General features: G+C 38.5%; 1 protein-coding gene across 2 annotated transcripts; it reads left to right on the top strand.

Moving 5' to 3' along the window:
- The first annotated feature begins 708 nt into the window (after window positions 1-708).
- On the top strand, window positions 709-10046 carry LOC136677027 (cyclin-T2-like). Of its 2 annotated transcripts, XM_066654377.1 has the most exons (9): window positions 711-930; window positions 2055-2136; window positions 2256-2384; window positions 3173-3233; window positions 3558-3620; window positions 3934-3979; window positions 5648-5811; window positions 7317-7387; window positions 7553-10046. In XM_066654377.1, exons 1-9 carry the CDS (start codon window positions 776-778, stop codon window positions 8528-8530), a joined length of 1749 nt encoding a protein of 582 aa, XP_066510474.1. In that variant the 5' UTR covers window positions 711-775; the 3' UTR covers window positions 8531-10046. The 2 variants fall into 2 exon arrangements, 1 of the variants encoding a protein (XP_066510474.1); XR_010796332.1 differs by lacking the exons at window positions 7317-7387; window positions 7553-10046 and having other exon boundaries at window positions 709-930; window positions 3934-4291; window positions 5648-5786.
- Window positions 10047-13095: the final 3049 nt, after the last annotated feature.

Here is a 13095-nt window from a genome sequence, read left to right as displayed (position 1 = left end):
GTGTTGTTTTCTCTGGTCTGTAGTGTTAATGCTCTATTCTCCTGGCATTTTGTATGGTATTTGGTTTTGTGTGTGTATGGTATTCTCCAGGCTACGGGTGTGGTGTTCAGGTGGGTGGGTAGTTTTGGATGTGGAGATGTCTCCTAGCTGTATGTTGTGTTTTGTTATCTTATTTCTCCTATTTTCTTTTTCTTTTTTTTTTTTTTTTGGGTTAATGCAATGGACCCAAAATTCTGTTCTAGGGATCGTGTATTGTTGTGAGTCCAGTATTCTCTAGGCTGAAAATGGTGTTTTCCAACAGTGACTGGTGTTTAGCTGTCTGTGGTGTTTTCTCCAGGCTGGTGGATTCAGGAGAATATTCCAAAAAGCAGGATTTCTCAGTTGACAGACCACTTAAGCCTAAAATCAAGCCTGTCCAAGAAACATCTGAGATTTCCATTGGAGGGTCCTCACGATTTAGTTTAAGTTAGCTGACTAACTGAGAACTACTGCTTGGTGGAATGCCCCCAGGTTGTAGTGTGATCTCTTGGCTATTTGTGCAGTTCGAGTGTTTGAATGTGTATGTGTGTGGGGGCGGTTTTTGGTTGTGTGTAACGTTTCTGATGGCTGCATAGGCTATTTTCTCTCAAGAGGCCCCAAAAGGCGTTGTCCTCTCCGGGCAGTAGGAGGCGGTGTGGTTGTTTCGCTCAGGTTTATGCCGTGTCTTTCCAGACGGCTCTGGGATGCTCTTCCTGCACTAAGGCGGCGGAAGCAAGAGAGCAGCGGCGGGACGAACATGGCGGCTGTGCAGCGCTCGACGAAATGGCTCTTCACTCGAGAACAGATCGAGAACTCCCCGTCCCGCCGCTGCGGAATAGAGCCCGACCGCGAACTGTCCTATCGACAGCAGGCCGCCAACCTCATACAAGACATGGGCCAGAGACTCAATGTGTATCCTCAGCAGAGACCGAGATTAAAGACACAGTGCTGGGGTTAACATTAGCTTCAAAGTTTCAAGCTTCTAATCACTGATTTCCATATCTGTCCTAAATGAGGGAGCCGTTTAGCGGATATACAGTCGTTTACGGGAGTTTGTGTTCATTCTGAAATGTTATATTTTAAGTCGTATTCACAATGGTATTTTTTGTATTTAACATATTGGGTTCTGTGCAGGGTTTGGACATGTCATACCGTCTTTCATGTTTACTCAAACAGAAACTGAACATTAAAATTAACAATAGCCACACCCATTGTAACGCTTAAAAATGAAACGCAAACTTTTAGTATACAAATTCTACATCTGCACCATTTAGGGTGAAACGGCGACTTCCTACAATATGCTACAGTTAGCTAGTTAACTCAAGACGCGGTTGACGTTAAGTGGTTTGCTAAGCATTCACTTCAAAATTGTATTGTATAATTGCACTATTCCTCAAAATATGAGACTTGTTCTACTGGCAAGACTTTCCATTGTAATCGAAAGCGACGCAGTAGAGTTATTTACATGGGTAGGATATGCTTCATTGTATAAAAGTATGTTAATGAGGGAGCGAAAAGACGAATTTGATACAAAGGGTGAGAAAGGTGGTTTAGCTAGCGCTAGCTGAAGCCAAGGACTTGCTAACGTTAACTATGGGGCGGTAAGAAAAATATTAACTGACCGATGATATTATGTAATTTGTACAAATTAACTGTCTAAGATGTATCTAGTTTATATTCACTTGATATGTGTAATTGTAACGAGGTTAAGCATTAGATAATGGTTTTCCATTTTGTTCACGCCTCGTGCGTTAGCGCTAGCTACAGCTATGGCAAATGATTTTTTAAAATCTCTATAGACATGTAACTTAATTTCCTAAGTTCATTATTGATGTAATGTACTAATTCCGAGGGAATTGAATTAGTGGTTAAATGTATAATTTGCCAGGCTATAGATAATTGTATATTTTACAGTATATTTGCATTGCTCGTAGTTAATTCTAAAAGAAGAGCTCGAATTTATTAATTTTTTTGCTGGGCCCAAGAAGCTTCGATTGCAGTGTTTGTTCTCCAGTTTTCTTAACGTCCCCTTACAGCTCCCAACTTACTATCAACACTGCAATCGTGTACATGCACCGGTTTTATATGCTGAATTCCTTCGCAAAGTTCCATCGAAATGTGAGTGCTGTACCTTGTCAAATGTGTGCCATATTTGTAATTTGTCATTTAAGTTGTTTACCAACATATTTGGTCTCAACAATGCTGGTTGTTGAAATGTGTTGTTTCTCTTCTCTCAGATCATCTCCCCTACTACTCTATTTTTGGCTGCTAAAGTAGAAGAGCAACCCAGGAAACTTGAACATGTCATTAAAGTGGCACACGCCTGTCTTAACCCGCAAGAACCTCCACTGGATACTAATAGCAATGTGAGTACTACGAGTTTTACCTTCTTATTTTTTTTTTTTTATTTTTTTTAAATCGACTATTGAGGCCACTGTTTCCTTCAGTCTCTGGCCAGACGCATGGGTAATGACTCTGCAGAAATGTCAGCTGTGTAGCCAACCTGCTAGCTTGGTATTTTTTTAGTTATTGATTTAGTAGCAGGAGGTTCTGCATGTTCATTGCATAGGAAAAAGTGAGGTGTATCAAAGAGCAGATTTACATTAGATATTTTCTGTTTTTGAAGTTTTTGAAAATATTTTATTGCGATCGTGTGTTCAAAATACATGGGTCTCTCTTTTTTTTTTGTAATTATAAATGTATAATTTTATATTTATGCTTTACTAGCTAGGATACACATTCTGAACTCTAAGCACTTTTGTGAGCTGCTCTAGATAAGTGCTTCTGCTAAATGCTGTAAATTTATGTTCAAGTGCTGCATGTGGTTTGGAGTCAAATTTGGTTATCTTGTTTTGTAGTAATATTTGCTGAGTGCAGCATAAAACTTAAGTTGAACTGCAAGAAGCTGGTATTGTGTCTTAAGGATCTTCAATATTTTGCTATTTAATAATGGAACAAAATATACTTAAATGGAGTTGATACACATTAGTCCAAGTGTAGCTTGTATAAGGAAAACTCTGACACATGCTAAATATGTTCAATAAATCATACAATGCCATTTTCTAGAATGCGAAATATAAGTTCTATTTTATTTCTTTTAGTCAACCGTGATACTGAAAAAGATGCTAAATAAAACTTGTCTCTTTGACTGCAGGTTTACCTCCAACAAGCCCAAGAGCTGGTGCTGCTAGAAACTATAGTACTGCAGACACTTGGTAAGTCCAGAGAAATCTGAAATTCATTATGAATGCATTACAACTGCTTTTATAGAAATTTTTTGTTGTTACTTTGGTGGAATTGGTATTTACATTTTTCAGAATTTTTTATATATATCCATATTTGGTTAAAATTGGTTAATATTTTTATGGTGGTATAAGAGAACATGTATATATATTTTTTTGCTTGCTTTTGAGAAATTTATTGTTTGTTTCTGTTCGGTGATCATCCTAATTCAAGGAGGTAATTCTCTTTGTCCTGGTGGATTCTAAGGTTGTCAATTTTCTCTTCTAAGCTGTATCTAATAATTTACTTTATTTCAGGGTTTGAGATTACAATAGAGCATCCACACACCGATGTTGTGAGATGTTCCCAACTAGTACGAGGTAGATGCTTCCACCTTTTCTCTAAATAATTAATTTATTCTCCTTATATCACTTTGTTTCTCTTATTGGATATCTCTCATGTATAGCTCCCATTGCATTTCTGCCAAGGCTTCCATTATGCATCTTTTAAGTACACCTAAAACTGTATTTATATTAAAGTGGTATGTTCTAAGCATTATTATTGCAGAATTAATACAGATTATTACTAGTTTTTCTGTTATGGATCGGACATGAAATATTTGACCAGGAACCAAGGATTCCTTTATGCCTTGTTAGCATGTCCTAAATGTTCTCTCTCTTTCTTTCAACACAGCAAGCAAGGACTTGGCCCAGACGTCGTATTTCATGGCTACCAACAGGTTGTTATCCTGACCGTATTTATTGCACTGCCATGGCACCCTATAGCTTCCTGTTCTGCAAGGTTCTCCTTCTTGCGTTCAATGCCCTCTTGCACCAGGGCGTGGGGTGGCCGTTTTCAGAGCCCTGCTGCCCGGTGCAGTGCGGTGTATTGTACGAGGGCCCAGTGTTGGCGCAGAAGGTTGAATGCACAGTGTGAAGAGTAGAGGTGCTCCTGAATATTGCTTGGTTGAGAGTGCATAGGTCTAATGACTCAATTGGTAGCCTGAATATCAGCTAAAGGTTGCAAGGGTGTAAACTTAGAGATTGTAACGGTAAGTAAATAAGCACTTTTGTTTTGTTTAAGTTTAGAATGTAACATGAAGCATCACATACTAGAAAGGTGCACTTAAACTGGCCAATTTGTTTCTTTTATGAATATTTAAAAAAAAAAATCTTGTATTATCTTGGGGTAGAAGTAATGGGTTATATTCCACATGCTGGTTCTGGCATGCTATCAGACTTTTTTTAAATAATGCATGTGGGTGTTAACTTTCATAAGAATCTTCATTGGAATAATTTAGTTTAAGGATGCTCAACAGTTAGACGTGCAGATAATTAGTTTGTTTATTTTGCCAAACTTTCAGTTTTTATGAGAAGACATGCCAAAAAAAAAATAAAAAATAAAAAAATAGAAACCAACTTCAATTCCTAAGGGAAATCTGAACTGAAAGCAGTTTTTTTTACTTGACTTATAATTATCATTATTATTAGGGGTGTAATGGTATATGTATGGTAAGATGTAATGATATTCTGTACATGTATATGTACAGAACCATCACTGATACTTATAAGCTGCAGTATATAGTGTATGTGTGAAAATTGATGAAGTTAATGCAGAAACATCCGTGAATCGAACCCGGAGAAAATGTTTGCTGCCCTTCCAGTTAGCACCTGTTAAACTTGTGCAGCATTCAGTCACTCAGGTTGCTCCAGCACAGACTACATACTACTATATATGGACAGATAAGACTGTCTATTTATTTTCTTACTTATATCTCAAATGTAAGTTTAATATAAGTGGAGTTGTTTCTGTTGAATTAATACAGGCCTAAGTGGATTTACGGATCACTGCTTTCTGTTTTCATTTCACATTGTCTACTAGCATTTGAGTTGATATTTATAAATTTCCATAACTGATCCAACTAAGGACCGATGTCAATTAACATTGCGAGCAATTATCAACATATAATACATTCTGGAACTGCATCCTTGAATGTACCGTGCCAATGAGATTGCTCAGACTTTTTTCACAAAATTATACTGTACTATGTTGTGATTATTGTTCACACATGTTCTGGGCAATGATTCAGTAAAAATCATTTCTGTATGTTTTGTGTGTGGACGGTGTATGCATGCAATTTGTTTTTAGGTGCTTTTACCAGCACTCCATACAACTGCTGCAGCCCTTTATCAACACAGCCAGTTGTCACCTCTGTTTGGTGTCACAGTTTCTGAATTTAATCATTATCATACATATTTTTCAAGATTATAACAATTATGTTATTTATATTATACACTCTTTTAAACTGTTTCATTTTAACTTTTGTTGCACTGAATAGAGAACAACCCCATGGTAACTGAGTTTTCCTGTTTGTGTCTCTGTCTGTTTTCCTTTGTCTCTTGTGCAGTCTGCACCTTACCACATTCTGTCTGCAGTACAAGCCCACAGTGGTGGCATGTGTGTGTATCCACTTGGCCTGCAAATGGTCCAACTGGGAGATTCCTATCTCTTCTGATGGAAAACACTGGTGGGAGTACCTGGATGCTACAGTCACACTGCAGCTGCTTGATCGTTAGTCATACCCTCTTTTAAGAAATTTGTCTATTTACTAAGGGTATAGTGATGCGCTTTGCTCACAAATTGATTAAAATTACTGGATTCACCATTTGATTTTCTCATATTTGAAACAAAAATGATTGACAAAAATTACTCCCTCCTCCTTAAGTGTATATTTTACTTGTATGAATATTTGAACAAAACATTTTCGGTCCCCTACCATGAAAGGACATTTTACTATTGTATTTTCTCCCTATTAAATTGCCAGATATAAACATTATTTTTTATTTCTGAAGCACAGACAATGCAAATAATCATTTGCATTTGTTTTCTGTAAAGCCAATTGCCATCATACAGTTGAAGAAAAGCAAAATTCAATTCTGAACAGTGGCAAAGCGTTTTGCAAATACTGTATTAACAGTTAAAAATTTGCTATGATATTACTTTAAGATCTGTAATGAAAGCATCATATCTTTCTAAGAGGTCTAAAACAGTCCTCATTACATTGTCATATATGTCCAGTAAAAATAATCTTGAATTATGATAAAACCTATTTGCAGCAATTGTTTTTGTTTACTATACAGACTGTTCTGCTTATTTAGGACTCTATTTGTCCTTAATGTCATATAAGATATAAGATCAGATAAGATAACAATAACATTATCAGTGATTTATATGTATAAATAATTAATTTGATTCTAAATGTCAGCTCATGTCATGCCATGTGTTGAGGGAGAAATGAAATGTGTTTTCTCCAAGACATGGTGTTCACATAAGTTATATTTAAAGGCAGAGGTGTAAGTTCCCCTGTATTTCGGTGCACTAAAATGTTGCTCTCAGTGCTACTGTAAAAGAAACCCCTATAGGAGGTGTCACTCCATTGGCTGAGGTACTAAATGGACAGCTAATTGTGGCTGCTGATGAATGAATGGCTGTGGAGTAGCTTTCCTCTCTCAGGAATGCTTCTATCTCAGTATTTGTTTTAACAGTCTAACTTCAGAAATCTGGTACAAAACACTTCTCGTATCGGTTCAGTATGGAGCGTATCTTTGTGTCCAAATTCTAGACGATTATGAATTCTATAGGATGGTTGGTCTCCTTTTCACAGGTTGAAACAAAATCTTTAGTGTCAGAAACGTAAGGCAGGTTGCCAGCTTTGCAAGAAACAGCAAAAACAAAATGTTGCCACATTTAAAAAACTTTGGGGCATCCTCAAGTTCCCCTTCACCAGTTTCCACTGAATGGAAGCTTCCAGTTGTGCAGAATGGAAAAACAAGTTGTACTACTAACGAGGGCAGGTTGTGGAGTAAGGTGTGCTAGTGTGAGCAAAAACAATGGTGACTTCTGATGTTCAAATGGCACAAAAACAGAATGTGATATTGTCTGTCTGCACGCTGTGCTTTGTCACATTTCTGTATCGAACTCCAGACAAGCCTACTATTCACAATAGTTCACAAAGTGCAAATTATTCCCAGACTTACATTCTCTAAACTGCCTCCCCCTCTCCATTCTTGCTACAGAATTAACACATGAGTTTCTACAGATTTTGGAGAAAACACCCAGCAGACTGAAAAGAATCAGAAACTGGCGGGTAAGTGAGCATCTCATAAATTTACATAATTATAAATTGACATAATTATTGCTCAAGATGTACTTATGAGCCAACAAGAGAACACACTTCATATTTTACTGAAGTTGCTTTATTTTTTTTATTTTATTTATTTATTTATTTATTTATTTATTTATTTTTTAAAAGGCCACACAAGCTGCAAAAAGGTCAAAAACAGAAAGCCATTCAGTGGACACTTCCTTCCAGGCCCCTACCCTCAACCAGGAAAGCCTAGTAGTGGACAAACCTGACATTATGGGGGGTGTTTATTCTGAACCTTCCACCTCATTCCAGTTGGATGGTGGCCCTCTTTCCCTGAATGGCTTGTCAAACTTTACTTCGTACAGCTTCACGGGCCAAGGCAGCCAGCAGCCTGACACCTACCTGAACCTGCAGGGGGTAGCCATGGGCAAACATAGCCATTGCCCAGCCCCAGTGGCCACCAATAAACTCTCTCTGGAGAAGTATCGTGAGAAGCAAGCTGCAGAGCTACTTCAGCGCCGGAGACATGCTGAGGAAAGTGAATTACACAGAAAACACACGCATCTACTGCCTGATTCTGCGACATCCTCCTCGTCTGCAGCATTGTTGTCATCTTCGTCTTCTGTGGCCCGTGCTAAGAATGGCCAGACAGGGCAAGAACGAGCAACAAAGAGCAGCTCGCTGAAACGTCGCCAACCTTCATCCTCCTCTGCCTCAGTGGAGAACGGCAGTGTGAGTCAGGAGGAGCTGAAGATGAAGATTAAAGTGTCAGAGAGCGGTGGAAACACTAGTGGTGGTAAGAGCAGACATAGCCCTCGCACTGGCCGAGAGAAATACAGGGAGCACTCATCCCACCGTGCGCCTAAACACGATGCCTCACATTCACACAGCCACGTGCATGCTCACACACACAGCAGCCACCACAAAACTCACCGATCATCCAAAACTCACTCTGCCTCTGCCCCCTTAGCTGTAAGCCAGTCCATGGGCCATGGCCAGTTAGGGAAGATTGAACGAAGGCAGGGGGATGGGCAGAGTGCTGAAGGAGGAGCCTCACTGTGCCTGAATGGGCAGCACATGGACTATACAGACACTTTCAACATGCTCGACTCCTTGCTCAATGCACACAGCATGAACTATTAACCAGTAGAGACAAAAAATGAAACGATTTTATGTGAAAAAATTGCAAAAAATTATTTTTCTTTTATATAAGTATTTTGTTATGATCAGTCAGTCCGTTACATTTCATATTCACTTTTTAATTTAACCATGCTCTACTCAATATTTGGGGGTGGGGGGGTGTTGGAAAAAAAGTGAAAATTATAGTCCTATGTAAACAGTATATTCACAGTTTAAGCTTCCTATGAGATGAACAGCCTGTGAAATCCATGTGTACTGTAATTCTTTTTCCCTTCTGTCAGTAGCAGCAACAGTTGGCAAGGATAGTCAAACCTATTTGACAAAGAAATGGTTCTGTAAGTGTTTGTACTGTATAATTGATTTTTTTTCAATTCAAAGGGATGAAATGATGTTTGAAAAGACTTTGCTGACTTTGTATCGGAGGTGCAGATAAAGTGCTTGTTATTTCTATCAGAATAGAATTATAACGCTCAGGTTCGGAGATGCTTAAATGTGTAACTTTTACATCTATAAACATATCAATGTGCAAACATGGAACCCCCTGAGCCTCGGTCCTGTTTCCCATCTTGAATCCTGGAACTCAAAGAAAATGCAAGAACACACTGTTAAACATCCTATAGCTTTGACATTCTGCCTTTAACTTTGTAGTGATGGCCATTTTTGTTAAAGGCATATACATTCTATCCGGCGCAAGATTGCTTGGGGTCTTTTTAAACAATTAATTTATTTATTTATTATTATTATTATTTTAAATGACTTTTCCTTCACCATCCTAACTCATAGCCCTTTAAATAGATGCTGAAGCCAATAGCCCAAGGGTAGGATGAACAGACCAGGAGAAGACATTGGTATTTTAGTCATGCAGATAGGTTTATGTCCTTGCTGTAGTGGACATGTGCTTCTTTTAAATTAAAAAAAAAATAACTTAAATTAATTAGCCTCCCAGGTTCAAGTTTCCCTATACACAGACTGACAAGCTTCAGCGTTTCAGAGAATCCCTGTGTTAAAGGTGCCATTTGTATGTATTTGCCCAAGAAACGTGTCCTTGAAAAGTTTGCCTTTCCTACAAAATTCTACAGTGTTGCCTGCATATGGGCCATAAGGAAAAGCTCTCATGCCCCATATGTCTTCATATGCAAACGCTAGAACTGGCCCCAGAGTCTCACCTACAGTGGCATTGACTTCCACATGAAGAGCCTGAGATAGAAGTCGCTCTTTAACACTGATGCAGGACCAATTCTTAATCCTGAACACTTAGTATAAAACAAGAAAGAAATGACTGCAGAACTGTCCTAAAATCAGGTTAAAGACTGAACTCCCTGCAGATGCCCCAAGAGACCAGTAACTCAGCGCCAAAGGCAGTGCCTCAGTGTAACACATTAAGTTGCAGTGCTTCAGGAGAATTTTTCTTCGCTGTGAAGTGCTTTTTAATTTTCTCTCTCCTTTGATGACACTTCTTTGTATTAGCCTTGAATTTGACTCAAAAGTGATAATGTGATGATAACCTAAATAAAACACCATGGAGAAAACAGTATGAAGTTAGTTTTTTATTTCTTAGGTGGATATCCCTTGCTCGGTAAGTAATACTTATATATTTCAAGCATTCAAGTTTTTTTTTTTTGTTTTTTTTTTTCCACCTCCTCCCCCCTTGTCTAAATGTTTTCTAGGTCAATCATTGACGTAGCACAACTTGAATCTAATGCAACATGTTCTCGAGTGATAGAGCTTTTGTGTCCAAAAGTGGCAAGAAATAAATGATCAGATTTAATTTCCAGTTAAACCTGGTTCAGCCGCAAAAAAAATCTTGGTGTCATAATTGACCCGGATTTATCATTTGATCAACACATAGGCAATATCACTAGGACAGCTTTTTTTACATCTTCACAATATTGCTAAGATTAGAAATGCCTTATCCCTTCAGGATGCAGAAACATTAGTACATGGCTTTATTACTTAAAGGCTTGACTACTGTCAGGATGCACCAGCAGCAATTTAAGAAAACCTCAACTAGTTCAAAATGCTGCAGCTAGGGTCCTCACTAAAACTAGAAAATTTGAACATATTAGCCCTGTTCTATCATCACTTCATTGGCTGCCTGTTAAATTCCGCATTGACTACAAAATTCTTTTATTAACATATAAAGCTCTACATGGGCTTGCTCCTGAATACCTTCAAGATACAATTTCCTATTATGAGCCTCCACGTTTACTCAGATCACAGAATACTGGATTTTTTATTGTTCCCAGAATTCATAAGGCCTCAGCTGGGGGAAGAGCCTTTTCTTATATAGCCCCCAAACTCTGGAATGATCTTCCAGAAAATGTTTGGGACTCAGACACAGTCGCAATCTTCAAATCTAGGCTAAAAACTCATTTATTTAGTTTATCTTTTGGTAGATAATGCTCCCCCATAGATAAAGGCGGCAGATCCGGGGGGGTCCATGGACACAGGGAATTATAGTAAACTGAGACGCTGGTGCTGTCGTCCCGCCGCTTCACGCGATCACTCAGGTTTGTTTGTGGAGCGGAGAGGTGCCAGTGTTTCAGGATGCTCCCGTGTCTGTGTGTCCTTCTGGTTCTCTCCTTTTAGTTAAAGCTGTCATAGTCAGATCTGCCGGAATCATTAGCCACACTCTGGAAATTTTCATATTTTCTACTTTACAAGTTCAAAATTAATTCCATCCCTTTACATCTTTCCGAGTAAACGACTGCCCACCTGTCTGTCTGGACACTGATGGATGACTGTCGAGATCCTCCACGCTTCAGATCAGCTGCCCACGCTCCAGCAACCACCAAGTGCCTGGAAGCTGCCCCTACACTGAAGTTCTCACGGACTACTAACTATTATTACTAGTAGATTGACCAGAGGAGGATGAGCCTTGGTTCCTCCCAAGGTTTCTTCCTCAGCTGGAGGAGTTTTTCCTTGCTAAATCTTAGAATTAGAGCTAAATCTTAGAATTAGAGAAGAGGCATGACTGGCATCTATTTATCTGTAAGCAGTGTTTTTCATGTTTATCCTCACACTGCCTAAATTAATCTGCATATTGGGTTGTACAAGAGGATTCCCCCCCCCACCCCCCTTCCCCGAGGTCACATTTTTCAAGTGGTCTAAGGTTTACGGAGCAGATGTTGGAATTTATTTAATTATGAAATAAATTGAACGTGCAAAACCCCTACCACAATATATATATATTGCTGCAAAAATATTTAGGTGAAACTTAATGAAATTCAGATGTTTCCTCACCATTTGTTAGGTGTCTTGTTTGTTTGCATACTGGAAACCAATCTAATGTGTTTATCAATGAGTTACCAAAAATAAACACAAGGGTCTGTCAAACATTCTAGGTTTCCCCTCTGTATTCTCATGGCAGAGAAACAGCAAAAAGACAACTAAACATTGAAAATCATGAAAAGAAGTAAGGATGTTTTATATATGCTCCAGAGGTGGGTAATGACTTATTTTTGCTGTTTCACATTGTTTAAGTTGGAATATTTGTTAAATTCACGAAACCAAAAGTGCAACAAAACATAAATCTAAAGAGTTACAAAAGTTTTTAGTGATAATTCAAAGTGAATATACTTCAGGGCAGCATAGTGGCACACCAGGTAGTGTTGTCACATAGCTTTCAGGGTTGTGGGGTTAAAGTCCTGCTCTGGGTGACTGTCTGTGAGAGACATGGTGTGTTCTCCCCATGTCTGCGTGGGTTTCCTCTGGGGGCTCCTGCTTCCTCCCGCGGTAGTTAGATATTGCAAAATCCACAAATCTTTACTGTACATATCCAAAAGACAATAAGGTATCAGGCAAAATGTCAGAAAATCAAAACTGTAGCCTGCTTAAGAAACAGTTGTCTCAGAATTGCATAAATAGCTCAAAATATACTTCTCAACTATGTAGACAAAACAGCTTAAAGAAACATTATATAATATTTTTACTTTAAACTACAGCTTCAAAATCAAGTGATGCCTCACTGACCTGTAATATGGAGAATAGAACCTCTGTTGTTGCTACTCTTGGCTCAGCACTGCAGAAACTGCACTATGTAACTTAGGAGGGAAGGGGGGTTTTCAACCCTCCTCCAATCTACCAATTTCAGTAGATTGCTGTAAAAGGTAATTGTGCTAGGGGGAGCTCCAGGAGCAGAAAGAATATTCTGGTGCAGAGAAAATACTAAAGGTCAATTTATGCTTTTGGTTCGACTCAATGTGGAGCATATGCTGTATCCTGCACAAGTGTCCTGTGCCATTGTGAAACTTTATACATGTGAGTTGGCGTCTGTGTGGCTCTGAAATTAGGCCTTAGGTTGGTGGTGTAATTGCAGACCCCTTCACCCTATGTAATATACAATATATTGGTGAATTGGTAGTACTTTTACAGATCTTAAAAGTGTACTATTTAGAGAAGTTATTTAATAACTATAATAAATATTTTTGGAGTTCTTGACTTGAGCAATTTGAACCATGTTCATTAATTGTATTTATCTAATTTTACTGAGTAAGCAATGTATGATGTGCTGAAAATGTACATAATATAAAATAGTGCTAGCAACGACTGTAAATGGTACTGATGTA

This window comes from Hoplias malabaricus, chromosome X2 (genome assembly GCF_029633855.1).
Source record: "Hoplias malabaricus isolate fHopMal1 chromosome X2, fHopMal1.hap1, whole genome shotgun sequence".
Lineage (NCBI taxonomy): Eukaryota > Metazoa > Chordata > Actinopteri > Characiformes > Erythrinidae > Hoplias > Hoplias malabaricus.
This window is presented reverse-complemented; position numbering and strand designations above follow the sequence as displayed.